Source organism: Drosophila takahashii, chromosome 3R, assembly GCF_030179915.1.
Source record: "Drosophila takahashii strain IR98-3 E-12201 chromosome 3R, DtakHiC1v2, whole genome shotgun sequence".
Classification (NCBI taxonomy): Eukaryota; Metazoa; Arthropoda; class Insecta; order Diptera; family Drosophilidae; genus Drosophila; species Drosophila takahashii.
In genome coordinates, this window is record NC_091681.1 from 9,583,697 (window position 1) to 9,603,488 (window position 19,792).

Consider the following 19,792-nt stretch of genomic DNA (forward strand, 5'->3'; position numbering starts at 1 on the left):
AAAAATCGAAAATCGATTTAGGTGCTTAGAAAATACTTGCCAGTCTGATACTGGCGATTCCAAATGATTTCAATTACATTTTATTTTGCCCTAACATATTTTCCACAGGTGTGAAGAGGTTTTTTTTCGGTAATGAAAAAACCATAAATCATTGCACAAATGAAGTTGAACTCGATGTTTTCAGGGCCCTTCGTTTTTCCTTGTTCCCCTCTTCTTTTTATTGTTGTAAAGTGTAACATTGATTAAGCATTATTAGCGTTTATTGTTGTTGCGGCTCACTCGATTCTAAGGCATTCTATGTAGTCCATTGTATTTGGGTCTTCTTTCTATCTTCTTTCGCCGATGTTTTTGTTATTTTCCCTCCTATTTTGGCCGTTGTTTTGTGGCGGCACAGTGGGACACTTTCCATCATCAACACTCTCGCGGGTGATGGAACGTTTCGTTTTCCAGCTCTGGCATCAGCCCCCCAGAAGAGATTCCTCATTCGAGGGCTTTTCCGGGTGAAAGGGGAAGGGAGGGAAAATCCAGGGGATAGCCGCTATGGGGGCGAGCGTATTGATATATGTTCCGTATGTCTGTTGGTGCTCGAAGTAAATCAAAATTGATTTGCCGAGTTTGCCTCTTCGGGTAATGAAGTTTTTAATGAACTGGCCAGGGTAGTGGAGAGGATGGGAAGTCGTAACAGAAAAAAGTTGGAAATTTAAAAAAAATGTGGATTTTCGATCAATCGTAGTTACAGAAGTTCAGTTGAATGTTTTCAAAGTAGGATTTCAATATAGAATTTGTATTAGGTAAACAAATTTAGTATAAGAAAGTTATAGATTATAATTACTTTACTTTTGCGAATGAACATAAATTTTATCTTCGTGGTGGGTGCAAAGTTATTTAAAGTCCCAAAATAGGTTTTACATTGAAGTATATTTTAAAAACTTTGTAAAATCAGTTAAATATTAATTAATATTAATTAATTAGATAGTATTTATTTTAAATTAAATATTTATTTCTTTAAATATTTTTGTATATTTTAGAATGTATTTATTACTTTATTCCGAAATATCATATTTAAAGAAATCCAGGAAAATTCAGAAACCGAAGGTATTCACTTATTTACCACAAAACTCCCAAATGGAGATTTGCCAAAGGAGACAAGTCCGAAAATACAGCCAAAACAGAAATTGCATTGGGAACCCGTTCGAAACACGAACCCGACCAGAACGACATAAAATGCGAGGGGCAAGGAGTTTTTCGGAGCGGTGACGGCCATTACTCGGGCTCTGCCTTGGCCAATAAAATGAGCGGAGAAAAGGCCATCAGAAGAGGCGGTGGGATTGGCCCTGAATGAGTTCCTTTCGCGGTTTGGGGCGCCTCCGAAAAATCCAAAACAAAGGCTAAATAAAGTTGGGGTCGAAATTGATTTTGCGGTAGCCCAGGCAATAAATGATGCTCAGCCCAACTGTTAAATACAAGATGACCAATAGAAGGGAACGACGAAGAAAAGAGTATGTGCACAGAAAGAAACCCCACTAGAATAGTAAATGTATAAAAAAATATAAATAAATTAGGCTTAAATTTTAGAATTTTTAGAAAATAATCAAAGTTAATCAAAGTGTGTGTTGCACGTAATTTGTAGAATGTAATGGAAGTTTTTAGCCTACAAAACTAAAAGATTCTAATTTACAGCATTAAATAAAGGTATTATTTATTGTGTCTTTAACGGATTTCATAATTTAAAATTAAAACAGCAATCCCATACTTATAATGGAAGTTCCCAAATAACAATAACAATTTCCAAATAACAATAATTTTTCTCTGTGCGCCAATGCAATTTAGTTGCGGCCTTGCGCAGTGCACAAAAGGTTTGACAAAGTGAGAAATATGCATGGCAAACAAGGAGCACCAGAATTCCACGCCCCTTCCTCCGCCCCCCGTCACTCCCCTGTTGTCCCTTCAACTGCAACGAGAAAATATGATGACATATCGCGTCATAGTTCAAACGGCAGGGAATCCACTGATCAATTTTGTACACAGCACGGCGCCATCTTTTTGGCCCTTGCATGGGAGCAGGATTTTACTTTTTTCGAGGACTTAGTATGCATTGCGATGTCGAGGGGGTAAGGGGATAAGGGCGGGGTTTTAGCCTGGTCAGTGGCGCACTGTGTTTTGTTCTGCATTTTTCGGTTGCTTTCGCTTCGTTTCGAGTGAGCCAAATCGCAGGCCATAATTTTTTATTATCCCGGGCCCAGGGAAAAAGAGAGAGCCAAGACGTTGGCTGTTGGCTTCCGTTGGTGGAGTTGGCTCTTGGCCCGGAGTAGCCATAAAAATAATTAATTGGCTTTTATGTGGCAGGAGCCGTTGAAATTTCGCTTGTTTTCCGAGCTCATTTCGCGCCCTTCCCCTCTGTGGTCTTGTGCCTGGCAATGCAATTTCTGAATTGCATTTGCCTGTTTAATTAGCCATATTAATTATCTTTATAATCAGCATCTGTTCTGTGGTCGCACACATAAACAAAGCTCATTTCCGCTTCTGGCGACGGCCATTTTGTTTTTATCCGTGGCTGTTTTGGCGATGTAATTAGTTTTTGCGGTTTCTCATTGGCCATTCGACCGCAAATCCAATTGCTATTTCAGTTCCTATTCACAATGGAGCTAGAATATGACTTTATTGGATTTTAATTTGAATTTATGCATCTTCATAGTTAGGATCTACAATTTTATAAAATGTAAGATTGGGTAAAATTTTATTGTAATTAATTTGTGTTGAAAATTACAGAATACATTCCTTTTGGCAACTATTTTTATTATTAAATTTTGTACAGATTTCGATATAAAGATAAATTACAAAATAAATTAAGGACAGGAACACCACTCTTATTTTGCTGTAGTTGCTACTCCTTTTTGAACTTCGTTTGTCAATCGTTCGCTGGCTTTTGTCCACGGCAAGCATCTACTCTTGTTAGTTCGATTTTGTACTCGCTGAAGGCACAATCACGGTTATGTCCTAAGCATCGTTCTCCAGTTTGTTAAAAAGGTTAATATAAATAGATGTAATCTACTAGAATAAGAAGTTAAAGTAAGATTTTTATTAATAACTTCTTATATTAATATTCGGATTAAGTCAAAAGATATAATGGATTGAATATTGGTTTGTTCCTACAGAAGGGTCTAGAAAAATGTTGGTCTTCTTTCATTTTCTCTACTTCTCATATTGGTTTAATTTTTGTGTGGAAGACACAAACTTGATTTGATAAGCAAAAGAAGTATTTTCTCTTGTCCATTTAGCAAAGGTATTTCATTATATTATTCCATTCCCATTTTCATGCCCCATACTTAATGCTGTATCGTATATTTCCCAGCCCTTTCATGCTGCTGGCTTAATTCACCCCGCCTTATGGAAATAACATCATGACCATTATTTGTTTTCATTAATTTATGCGCAGAAAACTGCAGCACAGTATGAAGCATTTTACTCTGTTGTTGTTGCTATACAATTTTCTTCGTGGCATAAATGGCGTGGAAAATTATACGAAACCAGAATGTGGTTAAAAATATACAGAGCGAATGGCGAATCAATGCGGGAAACGAGGAGAAATGAGCGCGAAATTAATGGGTTTAATACGCAAAGATAATATATGATTATTAAACATAATTACCGCAGCTAGATTCCATAAGTCACCGAATAATTGGCTAAGGCAATTTATTATAATTGGACTAGAAAGTCTCAACCTTTGTATTAGAGAAATTGGCTCACGTAATGGCACATGAGATAAATAATAAGACCAATACATTTTAAAGATCCGAAGGGTATACCTAATAAACACTTTCTATCACTAATTAGTGCTTATAATCAAAACTCATTTCGCTCTAAAATATCGAAAGAAAATGAGGTACAAATTAAATCATCAGCAAAAATGTATTGTATTTGAAAAATATACGAAACTAAAAGCTGCACGAAAGGGAAAAGTTGGATAGCCGAACAAAGAACCCTTAAAATTGAAATAATGAAAACGAGGTTTAAAAAAAGACGAACTTAACTGCGCAGTTTACGGTTGGCAAAAGAGCACGCCCCTTAGAAATATATTTTCGCAGTGTTTTCGCGCCAAAAGGGAAATACAATAATAAAGACTAAAAAGCAACCAAGAACACATAATGTCACTGATCTGTATGCTTAGATGTGTGTGCGCAAGTTAATGAGGCGGAAATGCAAATAAAAAATATATATAGCCGCACACAAATATCCACGGGCCTTGAGTCGGGTCAGGCCAATTGTTCACTTACCCGTCCTCTGATGACGATTAAAAAAACCTCAACGACGATTACGATGATGACTATTCCATGCGTGCACAATATATAGTTCACGTATAGTATGATCCATTGTTTCCTGGTCGGACATTTCCACAGGGGAAGCGGAACAAAAAACAAATGACTCTGCGAAGGTTTCTGGGATGCTGCGCTTTTGTTTTTTAGTCCTTACGTCGCGACCTCGTCCTGCAAACAGTAGGACAACCATAAACAACAAAAGCCTACTGGCATAACCGAAAATCGGACGATGAATGACAGATTAGGAGAACGAATGCGGATTGCCATTGCAGTTGGCTTCCAATGCGATCCAATTTTGGATTTTTTAAGCTTACACAGTTCTAGTTAGATTGCTTGATTTCGATTTCTGTTTATTTCGAAGTAAGTTAAACTCATTGTGAAATGTGAGGGCCTTAAAGTAACTTGTAACTTTTGTTGAATTATAAACTCAACTTCTAAAAATGACCTCGAGTCCGCTAAAGTATAGTAAACATAGGTCGATCAAATCACTAATGACCAAAAAGGGAGACACGCTCTATAACAATTGCATAATGCAAATGCATTAAAAATGCGTACGTTTCAAAATTAACAATTAAGTAATTAGTTGTTGTTATTCAAGTCTGAAAATTGGAAAACAGATTATTTCCAAACAAACAACGAATATAGCTTTCACACACTTTAGAAGTTTACCGACGAAGCTTTGACGTAAGTCACACCCTATAAGTATGTAATTCTTAATTACATATTCCTAAATTTGGTATAAATAGGAGTTTCGACGCTCAGCTCACATCCTCTTCTCTGGCTGATGAGGTAGCGGTAACGCCCTACCCAAATTTGCAAATTCCAGAAAGTCCGAGGTTCACTCCTCAGCGAGTGCAAGTGTGTTGAAATGCTAGACTGTTGATTTATAAACTCAACTTCTAAAAATGACCTCGAGTCCGCTAAAGTACTCAATTTTAGTTAAACAATTATAATAGAAATGCATAGAAAAGTTGAAGATACATTTTTTGGAAAATTAATCGATTTTGTTGAATTGATTTAAATTATTCATTGAGCTTAAGGAAATTTCATTAAATATACCAAATAAATAGGACAACATTAGTGGTAACATTTATTTAACTACACATTTTATAATAATAAGTATGTTGTTGTATGTTGTCGGCTTAGCAATTTTGTCCAAGTTTTGTCTTCAATATACTTAATGGCTTGATATTAAGGCCCAGGCCACAAAACTAACTTTGGGCACTCTACTGAGTTTTGGGCTGACTTTCCATGAGTTTGCGGTTTTGGGCCTCACGCCTCTTCTTGGATTCTTCGAAAGCTGTGATCTGTTTCCGGGGACGAGGTCCGGCCTTGGTCCGGTATCGCTGTTGGCGCACAAAGAGCGGTCTCCGCTGGTTGAGCCACCAGCTGAAATCCGGCGGAATCCTGCCGAACTTGCTTACCATGTTCCGGTGTCTCTGGATTTCCTCGCGCCTTTCCAGCCACTTCCTTCCGTACTCCCAGCCGAGCAGCCACCCCATCACTGGCTTCTCCTCGCACAGCTCCGGAATGGGTTCCGGCCGATCTGCCGGCGGAAGGATCGCTGACCCGTGATCTCTGGCCGGAATCAGCGGCGAGCGGCTCCAGGTTTTGATTTTTGAAATCATCCTCGTGTGGAATTGTTTTCTCGCGTCTTCACTTGTTGTCGTGTCGGTAGTATCTGATTGGCACTAAAGGTTTGTGTCTGATGTCTCTGGGCCTACTTCAATTGGGACCGGCTAACATACTTGATATACAGGGGAAACCATTGAGTGACGTGGGCGATACAGGACGGAATCAAGGCTGCAAAGACTATGCGAAAGTAACTGCGCAGCTACAAGACTTCCAGCTTAGAGAGAACTCTACAGTCGAGTACCTCCACTATCAGATACCGCTTACTCAGCTTAAGGAAGTGCGAAAGAGATGGAGATAGGCCTGCAGCAAGGCGACTGCTTGCACTGCTTTATTTCCATTATTTGCTTATAACTTTTCAATCGACTGTCCGATTTGAATAATTTCTTCTACATTTCGATAGGTATTAATAAACGCAACAAAATTGCACCTATACTTTTTCGAAATCTTTAAAGATATGGGCTCCAGATACAGAGCGTTGATCTCTGAACAACAAAATTGCGCTTCACAGTAACCCCAAGAAACTGCATGGTTAATCCCAATATATAGCTTCCGAGATCTTAGCGTTCATACGGACATGGCTAGATCGACTCGGCCAGTGATCCTGATCAAGAATATATATACTCTAAAGGTTCGGAACCGGTTCCTTCTACATGTTACCTTTTTCAGGAATACAATATACCCTCTTACTCTACGACGAACGGGTATAACAATGTTAATATAATTGTTTTTAATTTTACACATTTAGTTTCATTTTATTAGAAAATCCAAAAGGTAAGGAAAGGATTCAGCTTGACGAACTGCTTAAATCAACAAACAGCAATGAACTTAATCAGGATTTCAGCAGCTGTTGTCTTGTCTTATTTATCCTGCGCTTCTCAAGCCAACTGCTGTAGTCGGGTGGAATGAATTTGGCTCCTGTCTTTATTTTTTTCTTTGTTTCCTTTCCATGGGAATTGCGCTCTTCCAGCCACTGTCTTCCGTAGTGCCAGGATAGAATCAGTCCCATTTGTGGCTCCTCCTGCTCGTAAGTCGGTGTAAATCCTTTATGCCATATATTTTTCTCGGCTAGCTCGCTTTCGGGTCGGAAAGCCTTTGCGGGAACCCAGTAGTTCTTTTCTATCATTTTGCCGCTTTCTTGCTTAAAAAATATAACTTTGCCTACATAATAGTTAGATCTCGCACAAACCTTAACCTGATAGGAATATCAAGTATGGAATGATTTAAATTTGAAAATATATTTTGTTACAGCTTTTAAGTTTTTTAACTTGTTAAAATAAATTATTTTGTTTTAATTTTTTTTTTTTAATTTATGTTTGTATTGACCTAATTAACGTTTTTTGTATCGGAGAATTTTTAAAGAAAGTTTTAAGATAATAAAATTAATGTATGTATGTATTTAAATAATTTATATATTTAGAATATGCCGTATTTATAAGGTGGCCAACTGCTAATTGAGTTAGCACAAGCAAGCTGTGGCGTAGAAAAATTCGAACAAAAACCCGACAAAAATTTTTGCTAATGGACATAATAGCTGTTCGCAAACACAAATGAAATAGACAACAAACCGCCCATCGACAAGGGTCGCAAATTGGGAGGAAAATACAAACAGATGTAAATCTGAGCGTAAAACCCGAGCAACCCAAAAGTGGAGAAACTGGCAATGTGAAAAGCACGGCATGCGGGCCAAATCAGCGGGGGCGACCAATAGGTCAAGTACGAATTGCATTGGTTCGTAGTTTGTTTCAGAGGCTGCGGAAGTGAAACAGTTGGATGGAGCCCTAAAGTGGCCAGAACAACGCGTGCCGAAAAGGTGCAAAGAGGCCTCAAACGGAAATCGGAAGACAGCTGGCATCGCAGTTTCTTTTCTAATTCGACAATTTACAATACGCAATTATGCAATCAAAGTTAGCCGAACTTCTAATGCGGCTAAGAAACAATGATCACGTGGACGCAGCATGATTTAGTCTTGGAAAAAATTCGTCCCCCTCCCTTTTTGGATGAAGGATACGTTTCGTGGAAATAGCCACATTAAAACAAGAGAGAACTCTATAGTCGGGTGCCCCGACTATCAGATACCCGTTACTCAGCTAAAGTGAGTGCGAAGGAGATGGGGATAAAAACTTTGATCCGCCGTAACTTTTTAACGAATGGTCCGATTTAAAAAATTTCGATAGGTATTGATACACACAATAAAACTGAATTTTTACTTTTCCGAAATATTGAAATTTTTAAAATCGTATATAAGCGATGTAGAAAATTATTTTTATGAAAATTAAAAGCGCTACGGAATTTCACCAATGTACTATGGGAAAAAGTAAGTTTTCATTGCAATTATTGAAGCACATTAAAATGTAGAAGAAATTTATCGGACTATTGAATAAAAAGTTATGACTAAAAATGGAATTCGAGCAGTCAAAGCAGTCGCTTTCCATCTCCCAATCCTATGCTGTAGCTAAGTAACGGGTATCTGATAGTCGAGGATTATAGCGTTCTTTCTTGTCTTGTATTTCATTTGTTTATACATAGATAATAACATTAACAATAATCTTCAATGTGTTGTTTTTGATGACCGACTGGACCTGACGAGCCGTGAACTAAGACTCCAACTCAGACGCGGAAAAATCAATACAATAATAAATAATACTCATAAAAATGAATTTCTAAATTTTGGAAATCTCGCCATTGAATCGGCCTACCTTTGAAAATAGAAAAAAAATTTCTTGTTATTAGAAAATTGGCCTTTGAATACAGAAAACCTTTCTTGATGGAAAAAATTCAAGAAAGAATTTTTCTTAAAAATAGTAAAATGAAAATCTCATATGTTTGTTTTGCCGTCGCAGCCAAAACATTTTTGTACGTATTTAAGGACAAAATCATCTTTGAATATATGAATGAAATGACCCTAGAATATAGGAAAGTAGCCATTGACTTCCTTCGGCTGCCGAATGTTAACGACAAGAAAAACGAAGTGGGACGAAGGGCCTACCCGGCTACCGACTTCTCTGATCCCCCGAGCGTCAGTTGTGAAAAAAATTCGTGAGTGATGGACGTGATTTTCAAGCGGATAAGAGGTGAAGCCTTTTTCCGAATATTCAAAGGTATGTAAATATTCAATTTTTTGTATAGCGCGCGTACAATTGTATGTATGTAATTAAAGGATAAATTCCAAATCTCTTTACCAAGCTTATATCAATTAAGTTGAATTGTTTTTTAGCTAAGAGCTACGTACATACATACAGTGAGTCGCATTAATATTCGGTTTTTTTTTTTTGTCAACTTCAAACGTGAATAAAAAGTTTGAAACTAATAAAACAAAAAATCAAATAATGCAGAAATAAACCTTTTTTTATTACCTTTTCATAGATATATATATGTTATTACTTTTTTTAAAATTTAACTGAGAAACATGCATAAACGAAAGAAAAGCCGAATATTGGGGCCACATTAATATTCGGTTTTCCCTTTTTGTACTAAAAATCAAAAAAATTATTTAGGAAGTAAACTAAATTTGACATTTGAAATGCTAGCCATTATTGTCTATGGTATCGTTTAAATATTTTGGCATACTTAAAAATTTTTTTTTTGCCTATTCTGGGCCAGTTTTTCCAACCTAAAAAAAGGATGTACGGGATAATGTCAAAAAAGTTTGCAAAGGTACAACAAATTCTCGATTTTTTTTTTTTAATTTATGGTTAAACCCTTAGTCTTTAACTAGAAATCAGTTTCAGCGCAATCCATTAATCACACCAAAAAAAATGGATGGGTACAAAACAGAGTCGCTCAGAAGAAGCGTTTTGCTGCTTGATTCCATACAAAACTTAAGGAAAAATGAATTTTTGAGCGACTCTGCTTTTGTACCCATCCATTTTTTTTGGTGTGATTAATGGATTGCGCTGAAACTGATTTCTAGTTAAAGACTAAGGGTTTAACCATAAATTAAAAAAAAAAAATCGAGAATTTGTTGTACCTTTGCAAACTTTTTTGACATTATCCCGTACATCCTTTTTTTAGGTTGGAAAAACTGGCCCAGAATAGGCAAAAAAAAAATTTTTAAGTATGCCAAAATATTTAAACGATACCATAGACAATAATGGCTAGCATTTCAAATGTCAAATTTAGTTTACTTCCTAAATAATTTTTTTGATTTTTAGTACAAAAAGGGAAAACCGAATATTAATGTGGCCCCAATATTCGGCTTTTCTTTCGTTTATGCATGTTTCTCAGTTAAATTTTAAAAAAAGTAATAACATATATATATCTATGAAAAGGTAATAAAAAAAGGTTTATTTCTGCATTATTTGATTTTTTGTTTTATTAGTTTCAAACTTTTTATTCACGTTTGAAGTTGACAAAAAAAAAAAACCGAATATTAATGTGACTCACTGTACATTTGTACATAAATTTGTGGGTGTACAGTTCTATAATAACTTTATCTTATTACTCGCATTTTATTTATTTTTCAGAGTGAAAATACCTGCAGTTGCATCAGCCAAATAATTTGTTTGTCGAAGCTGTAATTTTGTTTTAAAACCTTCTAAGGTAAGAAAAATGTGTTGTATTTGATTGACATACTTATGTATGCATGTAAATATCTATGCATGTACGCGGCTCACCCGATCTGAAACCCGATTTTCAACCCTTTCATATTCTGCTCCTCTCTCTCGCTCGCTTGACCTACGCGTCGCGACGTTTCTCTCTTCTCCTTCTCAAAACTGACACGATCTGCCCTGCTTACATTCGGTCTCCCTTCGCGCAAAGGACTGTATGTAAATATATGTGTATGTATGTACGTGTCTCTCCCGTGCCTCTCTGTCTCTGAAATTCGATTTTCAACCCTTCATTTTCTACCTGTATTGCTCCTCTCTCTCGGTCGTCTGACCAACGTGTTTGTATTTTGGCTATTATTAACATTACATTATTTCAAAAAAACTGTTTATCTAAAAACAAATCATTGATATCCCAATAACTCTTTTTTTCTAGATGAGGAAAGGCGAAGAAAATGGATCACCTTAGGTCATATGAAGTTCAACAGACCTTGGGTAATAACAATGTTTTCTTGAGTCAAAAATGTGTTATTTAAAAATGTTTAAATGTTAAGTGTTAAATGTTTTAAATGTGAATAAATATAATATGCAAAAGAAAAAACCAAGTTACATTTTATTTTTAGGGTTTCAGTGTTAATATAAAACTTCCTTGCAAGAAATATTATTTCTTAAATCAAGAAATAAAATTTCTTGAAAGAAAATTTAAACAAGAAAGAATTTTTCTTGTTTAAAAGGTGCCTTTCTAAAAAACCCTTTCTTGTTTTAAGAAATTTAATTTCTTGAAACAAGAAACAAACCACCTTTGAAACAAGAATCGCCTTTCTTGTTCTAAGAAATATTTTTTCTTGTTTTTATGGTGGCTTTCTAAAAAACCCTTTCATGTTTTAAGAAATTTAATTTCTTAAAACAAGAAATATTTTTTCTTGTTTTAATGGTGCCTTTCAAAAAAACCATGTCTTGAAACAAAGGTGAGGTCGCCTTTGGCAAAAATTCAAGAAAGAATTTTCTAGATTTTAAGGAAATTCTTCGATTTTTTTTTATGAGTGTATAAAAAAGCATGTCACCGTAAAATCGATATGGCCATGTAAATTTCAGGTCATGCAAAACCCAGGTCGTTTTTATATGAAATACCCTTTTCGACCTGGCCTCATCTCAAATTAAAATTTATCTTAAATAAGGTAAAATTGACCTACGCTTCATATCGATTTTTGTTTGGGTGTACTTATAAGGTGTGGGATGAACTCCCTTTTGGAAATAGATGTAAGTGAGACTCTAAACTTTGAATTGTTAATTTATCATTATCATGGTTAGATCAATATGTAAAATAGTTATTTTACTATGTTCTATATTTACCCTTTTGTATATTTACAAAACTCCTTTGTTTCGTTTTACGATTCTTTGGTATTTGAACAAAGGTTTTTTTGGTGTCACTTGACAGTTTCTAAAGTGTCCTACGAGAATATCCTTTTTGGGATTTTTTTTGTTGGAAAGTAAGTTCGCAGTTATATTCGGCCGGAAACCAGCTAAGTTGGCGCCACTGGTTTCTGCTGCCTTCCTGCTCGCACACCGTTACCGTGACTCCATCTCTGTCTGAAGTTTACCGTTGCGCTTCTCTGCCCGCCTGTCGTCATTTCTCATCGTCGCTCGGTTGTTTCCTTGTAATTTGTCACCGCTGGAGCTCATTTCTGCGGCGTAATTTGTTTGCAACTCATTTCGGGATTCATTTCCATGGCTTGTCTTTTTGTTTGTTTGCCTTTGTTTTGGTCAACTGTCTTGGTGCATTTAATTAAAATTATTATTGCTTGTAAGGGGGAAGCGTGGGCGGCTATGAAAGGGGTTATTTATGGAAAGGTCGATTGAATGAACTTAGTCGAATGGTTTCCGAATTGCAAATACTTATAAAAAATGTAATTATTTAAGTTAAACATAATGTTTGTACTACTGTGTCTGTATAAAGGGTCCTTAAAGTCCGTATACTCTAAAAAACACTCGTGACGATTAGTGACGAAAAGTTAAACATTTGACTAAATAAAACGCTTTCTAAGCGTATGCTCTAAAAGTAAACTCTTCATGCCACGGAGATTTCATTTTTGAACCAATCCTTTTTCGGGTCGAAATCAAATTATAATAATTATTATAATCCCGTATTTTTGAAACATACTAAATACAAGTACATATAAAAATAGTGCACACAAAAAAATTTGATTGGTAAAATTTACCTATACGTATAGTTACGTGTATTGTGTTTTTGCTTTGGGTGTGAATCTGTGCTAATTGTGTGTATTTGTTGTTGTGAAAGTAAATATTTAATTGGTAGAATTGCCAATTTTTGTGGTTGGGGAGTGTTTGACAATTAAATTTGTTTTTTTTTATTTTTTTTTTGTGTACCCATATTATAGTGTTTTATCAATTCTTCACGAAGTGGTAAAATAAAATTTTTGTATTTGCAAGACCTACACAGAGAAAATTTTTCAAAAAGACTGACGTTCTCAAGTTAAGTATTTGTATTCTTAATTTGAGGAAATACTGATTTTGTGGAAAAATTTTGAAAAAAGAAGCCTATTTCTTTGACCATGTTGTTTCTCTCTTATTTGTCCCCGTTTTTTGAGAAAAAAATTTCTAAAAAGAATCAATTTCTAGGTATTTTATTTAAAAAATTGGTACTGAAAGTGAGTATTTTTTACTTAATGTGAGTACTTGGTTTTATTTTGAGTAGAAAATTCTCAACTTAAGTGCACCGTTCATGAAAAATTCTCCATGTGTAGTGGAAAAGACAACGATTGTAGTTTAGCAACTTTGCATCAAGCAACAACAGCGCAACGCGAAATGAAGAAGAAATTTTTCAAATCGGATCATTTGTTAAAAAGGTTTGCGCGATCAAAGTCTTATTTCTCCATTTCCCTCGCAATCCCTTTAGCTGATACCCGTTAGGTATCAGATAGTCGGGGCACCCGACTACACCGTTCTCTCTTGTTAAAACTAAAAACAAAACATTTCGGGTGCAAAAATGGGACGAAACATTTTAAAAATTGAAACGCTCCAAACAAATTTAAAATGTCTGTTCATTCTGTCTACTTTTTCCAGGTAGAAAAAGTATAGTAAAGTTTATTTTCTTGATCAAAACCACTAGCCGAGTTGATCTAGCCATGTCCGTATGTTTGTCTGTCCGTATAAAAAATGAGATCTCGGAAACTATACAAGCTATAAGGATGGTACTTATCGTGCAGATTTATGAAGCTTTTGCGGAGCTCACGATTGTTTCATTACCGCTCCCCGCCCACACTAACGCCCACAAAGCTTTAAAGATTATTTTGCAGTGTAAATTGTATTTCTTTTTGATCATCTTTAACGGCAACCATTTTGATTTACTTTCAGTTTCATTCATCTCTCTTTCATTATAGGCCCCCCACAAACTAAACTCTTTCAAAATATCTTTCCACTCACTTCATTACCAACTGAGGCATATCAATTTGCCCGATCCATACGAAAAAATAAAAGGCACTTCAGAAAACTAATTTTTAAGCATTAGAAAGGTCTGGGCACATACTTATACGTATGTAGTTCCCCGGCTATTGTGATCCAGCATGACTTTGCTTTCAAAACATATTTGTAACGGCGAAAAGCCGATAACAAAAGCGTAACACTCTCTGAATGAAGAAAAAATATAAAAAAAATTCTCAAGTACACGCACTTCTAAACGCAATTACGTTGAACTTTGGCACATGGCCTGGGGGCAGGGGGCAAGGGACTTCGTAATGTTGAAAGGAACTGTGCAGTTATGTAAGTAGGTTGTGCTCACACGATCATTCAGAAGCTGTATTCTCTTGCCTAGGGGCGAAACTTGAATCGGATTTGCCCTCTATTGACTTCGGCTCTGCTTTTTCCTTCTCACTACTTCTTCTGGTTGGACAAGAATGCCCCAGGTAAAAAAGAAGGATAAATGATATTCAGCACAATACCCTGTAATGAAGCTGTCAAACTATCTTGAAGTCCTTAATTTTTTTGGCTTTGGTGCTTTGGGTATTCACTAAATTTTCTGGTACCCGTAGGTACATATGTATATACCCACAACCTTTGCAATTACCGTGTACTATTAAACGCATGCCCAGCAACAACAACAATAACAGCGATGACGACAACTGGAATGCATCACCATCACAGCTCACCACACTATCGCCATCCCGCTTTTCCATCGCCATTGGGGGTTTGGCATTGAGATTGAGCCTATGCGAGGTAAGAGTTCCACCGTGTGTCCCGTTCGCACTCCCGCTCGCATCCGCACCCAAGAGCCTTCGGTATCCCTCTCTCTTTTGCTCTCCCTCACTGTGACCCTTTTGTGAGGGGATTTGCCTTTATTAGTTTGTCTAATTGCTTTTTGCAACAATTATTACGGCATTTTCCGTTGTTGCCGCCGCCGTGTTGTCGGTTTTCAGTGCAGAAAAGTATCACAGATGTGTGTACCTCGCGCTGACCTCCCGCTGCTTTCCAGGGCTTTGATTTGACTCCTCACAGTATTCGTTATTATTCCACATAACGCTCATACTCGGTTTTCAATTTTTTTGGGTGTGCTTTGGTTACCATGTTCTGTGTTAAGTATAGTACACGCAGGCTCTATGGGCTACTACTTTTGTAATACTTTTTTAATAAATTCTGTTAAAGAAGGCGTGAAACATTTCACTATTTCAGCATTTCCGTTTCTAGGGACCACCCGCCGCGATTAGGGTGGTCGGGGGTAAAGGGTCAGGAGGAGGTGGCGGGGAATTGTTTTTCATTAAATTTTAAATTTTCTATTATTTTATTTGGTTTGCTCGCGCTGTTAAGAATGGAGAGACCAGATGGCTTAGATAAAATTAATTTTTGTTGCATTCTTCTGGGCGTATGCTTTGGAAGTTCAACAAAGGGTTTATTACTTTTTACATTCCTTTATGACTTGAAACCTGTAACATTACTTATGGAGAACTTCCACTTAAAAGGCTAAAGGCAATGAGATCGCAAATACAGTCTTTTTCATGAAGATAACGTGTTGGGAAAATCAAATTCGTTCTCTGAATATTGTGTCAATTTATCGAAAGCAATCTTTACAGAGTCTGTAGTGGCACGATTCATTAGGAAATTTAGTTTGACAAACCAAAAAAAGGGTATTCAAGCTTTTATTTGTCAGTTTCGATTTGATAGACTTTCAATTGATTTTTAAAACTTACGAAATTTTGATTCTTCTTCGAATCTATTTCGGGCTTGACTTAGTCTTTGAATCATTTTGAATTACCTCTGTAATGTCAGTTAATAGTATTAGCAATGACTCGTTACATGATTTTCCTATTTTATTTATAATAAAAACAAGAGAGAACGCTATAGTCGGGTTTGTGTCCCGACTATCCAATATCCGTCAACTCAGCTAAAGGGAGATGAATATATAACATTTTTTTGATTGCTTATAACTTTTTAACGAATGGTCCGATTTAAAAAATGTCTTATTCATTTCGATAGGTACACAGAGAAAAAAAATACCAAAAATAATCATCCATCGGGTATTTTTTCATATCAATTTTGGTCCCATCTGTTTTCATATCAAAATGATATTTCCGAACATATGATTTTGTACCATGTTGATATGAAATCATACCATTTTGTTATGGAAAAATTGATATGAAACAACATCAGTTCCATATTGTTCCGTTTTTTTCTCTGTGTATAAATATACACAACAAGATTGCATTTATACTTCTCGGAAATCCTTCACGGTGAAGACGCCAGACACATTTTAAACACATTAGTGGGCGATTGTGGACGTTAGAGGGGGCATGGCGCTCGGCTGAAATAAACTTGCGCTGCGTAGGAAGCCCAAGAATATGTGTTTGAAATCTCAACCTTCGAGCTTTTGTAGTTTCCGAGATCTCAGCGTTCATCCGGACGGACAGACGGACGGACAGACAATTTTGTTGTGTATATTTATACCTATCGAACATTTTTCAAATCGGACCATTCATTAAAAAGTTATGCGCAATGAAAAAAAATTGTATATATCCATATCCCTCGCACTCCCTTTAGCTGAGTGACGGGTATTAGATAGTCGGGACACCAACCCGACTATAGCGTTCTCTCTTGTAATACCCTTGCAGAGGGTATTATAATTTCAGTCAGATGTTTGCAACGCAGTGAAGGAGACGTTTCCGACCACATAAAATATACATATTCTTGATCAGCATCAATAGCCGAGTCCATCTAGCCATGTCCGTCTGTCCGTCTGTCCGTCTGTCAGTCTATCCGTCTGTCCGTCTGTCCGTTTCTATGCGAACTAGTCCCTCAGTTTTAAAGCTATCGCAATGAAACTTTTCCAAAAGTCTTCTTTCTATTGCAGGTAGTACATATGTCGGAACGAGCCGGATCGGACCACTATATCTTATGGCTCCCATAGGAATAATCAAAAAAATAATAGAAAAACTATTGTAACTTAGTAGAAAGTAGGCGTTTTGGTTTTTGACAATGTAAAAACAACATTTTAAGTAGGTATACCTGCAAGGGTATATAAACTTCGGCTGGCCGAAGTTAACTTCCTTTCTTGTTTTTTGCTTAATTTAACCTATTCCAACTAACTGCGTTACTTCCCAACCAATCCTGTCTGTGCCTTCGTAAGACGAACTTTTTAGGCAATATATCCCTGTTTTATGCCTCTTTCCTTCGATTTGAGTTATGTTATTTATCATTCGGGTGTGTAATTTTTTATTCGCCAAACTTTCAGTGCCACACGCACCAGAAGAGACCGGCGACCCATCTTCGCTGGGCAAAGAAAATATTTTGCTTTGCTTTTCGACATTTATTTCTCTTAAAAAAGGACGCAAAGAAAGCAGGAGAAGGAAACAATAAAAACTGTAGCAACAAGAACAACTAAAGTGCGATATTATTAATTTTACTTTATTTGTGGCGCATTCCTCGGGGCGCAGAGGAGCAGCATAAAAAGTCCGAACCCAACGTCACGCTCATCCATCGAATCCATGCCATATTCCATATGTACGAGTGTGCCATGTGGGGGCAGGTGGAGGAGGAGCAGTTTCGGCCACCTTTGCGTGTCCATTGGCTATAATTCAAACGGCATTGGAAGAATGGTCAGACCACTGCACGTTGAAATAAATATAAATGTCAAAACTGAGTGGAGTATTTCAGGGCGAGCTCATATATCAGTATATATACATTTAAGGATGTGTGTGTACGTAAAATCGCTGCACTTTGGTTTGTTTACAAATGAATCATCGCGAGGTTTGAGATGCGTGAGAAATCACTGGAGTGTATTATTGGGGTCCCTTTTTGGGGAAATTAAAACAATGAATTTATTAAGCAAACTTTTGTTTCATATTTTATGTTCTACATATGGGCAATTCTCTGGGGATGTCAACCAAGCCAAAAAGCGTGAAACTTGAAAAAAACATATTTCTATATGATTTTGCACTGATATTTGATTCTAGTTAGATGGATCCTCAACTAAGCTAAGTAATTTGAGTATCCTTGGATAATTTTCCAGGACAATACCTGTTATATGGACAAAAAAGTCATTTTTTGGTATTTTTTAAAGTGGCTCTTAAACGTTTTTTTTTTACGTTAAGGTTACAGAAAACCACCTAAGAAAATGACGGAAAAAACGTGCAACATGTAGCGTGTGACAGTCACTTTGATGCCAATAAAAAAATAACCACTCAATACTTTGTAAGCAAACCAAATACATTTTAAAGAAGAAAAAACAAGGAACACTATGAAATTAACTGCATTATAATATTCCTTCACGTTTCGTTACAATCGAAAGTTAAGCAGGAAGTCAAAGAAGTCACTTCTATTGGTGTCGCGTGCGAAAGTCTTGGTTTTTTTTTTATATATCTTAAAATGTCCCAAGGTCACCCCTAGCACATATTTTAACGCTAATCAAGACCTTTAAATTGAGCCTAGTGCCAAAAGAAAAGAAGTCCTGGAAGATGGTTGTTTTCATTTGCAAAGCGTACAAACGTCGCGTGCGACGACAGAGAATTGCCCGTATCCTTTTCTTAATTGATCTTCAAATTTTTCGAAAGGAATAACCATTTCTCGAGCTGTTGTTGTTTTTAATTTAAATTTGGGCCGTAAAACAAATTCTACACCGATGAAAAGGTATTGTGATTTCCTTAAAATTTTGGCTGGACGAATTTTACGTGGATGGTAGAAAAATATAAAATTGGATATGTGAATCTACAAGTCGAGTAGAACGAAGAAATTTCTTTTTGCTCTTTATCAAAATACCTCTTGAACGTTGCAAAGCTTTATTTTATTTTATTTTATTAGAAATTGATTTATTTTTTATGATTTTTTGGCCGTTTAAATGTTAATATGCATTTGTTTGTATGTTAGTTGGTCCACTTTATTATACCCGTTACTCGTAGAGTAAAAGGGTATATTAGATTCGTGCAAAAGTATGTAACAGGTAGAAGGAAGCGTTTCCGACCCCATAAAGTATATATATTCTTGATCAGGGTCACTAGCCGAGTCGATCCAGCCATGTCCGTCTGTCCGTCTGTCTGTCCGTCTGTCTGTCTGTCTGTCTGTCTGTCTGTCTGTATGAACGCTGAGATCTCGGAAACTATAAAAGCTAGAAGATTGACATTTCGCATGCAGATTCTAGGAGTTCCTACGCAGCGCAAGTTTATTTCAAAAGGGTGCCACGCCCCCTCTAACGCCCACAATCGGCTATATACGATTTTAAAAATTTCAATATTTTGGAAAAGTAAAAATGCAGTGTTATTGTGTTTATCAATACCTATCGAAATGTAGAAGAAATTTTTTAAATCGGACCATTCGTTAAAAAGTTACGGCGGATCAAAGTTTTTCTCCATCTCCTTCGCACTCCCTTTAGCTGAGTAACGGGTATCTGATAGTCGGGGCACCCGACTATAGCGTTCTCTCTTGTTTTCCATATTAGACACGTTCAACCGAAAAACGTGAATTCTACGTTTATATAAAATACCCTCTTGTTTTGTGGAAACTGTTATAAAGGCTTTGTCTATGGGCAAAAATAATTTTCAGGGTCACTTTTTATCCGAACTACGAGTGGGATTAGACGATTAAAACCCTCAATTGGGTGAAAGGTGAAAGAAAATATTGTATTCAGTAGGTACCAACCTCACAGCGAGCTACTAACTAAGCTTTTATCTATAATACGCATCAATCAATCATTAAGCATTACATGTGTTCATTTATTACTTTCTTCTTAACATACGACTTTAAAATGTTTCATTCTTCAAGACACAAACAATTTTCTTGAAAAACCAATGGCATATT

The 19,792-nt window shown here is 36.4% G+C and overlaps 2 protein-coding genes and 1 long non-coding RNA gene across 3 annotated transcripts; 1 reads left to right on the forward strand and 2 right to left on the reverse strand.

Annotated features, from left to right (window-relative positions):
• Positions 1 to 5,389: 5,389 nt before the first annotated feature.
• LOC108066078 (uncharacterized) lies at positions 5,390 to 6,035 on the reverse strand. Its single transcript, XM_017154423.3, has one exon. The coding sequence runs from the start codon at positions 5,942 to 5,944 to the stop codon at positions 5,543 to 5,545; it is 402 nt and encodes a 133-aa protein (XP_017009912.2). The 5' UTR covers positions 5,945 to 6,035; the 3' UTR covers positions 5,390 to 5,542.
• Positions 6,036 to 6,674: 639 nt separating this feature from the next.
• Positions 6,675 to 7,155, reverse strand: LOC108066088 (uncharacterized). The gene has a single exon (XM_017154451.3). It carries the CDS (start codon positions 7,072 to 7,074, stop codon positions 6,781 to 6,783), a length of 294 nt encoding a protein of 97 aa, XP_017009940.1. The 5' UTR covers positions 7,075 to 7,155; the 3' UTR covers positions 6,675 to 6,780.
• Positions 7,156 to 8,847: 1,692 nt separating this feature from the next.
• LOC138913225 (uncharacterized) lies at positions 8,848 to 11,062 on the forward strand. Its single transcript, XR_011418880.1, has 3 exons — positions 8,848 to 9,049; positions 10,415 to 10,490; positions 10,932 to 11,062. It is a non-coding gene; the product is annotated as an uncharacterized lncRNA (long non-coding RNA).
• The last annotated feature ends 8,730 nt before the right edge of the window (positions 11,063 to 19,792 follow it).

Bases quoted from the DNA above. Each gene is read 5' to 3' on its own strand.
- LOC108066088 (XM_017154451.3), bottom strand. From the start codon at position 7,074: ATGATAGAAAAGAACTACTGGGTTCCCGCAAAGGCTTTCCGACCCGAA.
- LOC108066078 (XM_017154423.3), bottom strand. From the start codon at position 5,944: ATGATTTCAAAAATCAAAACCTGGAGCCGCTCGCCGCTGATTCCGGCC.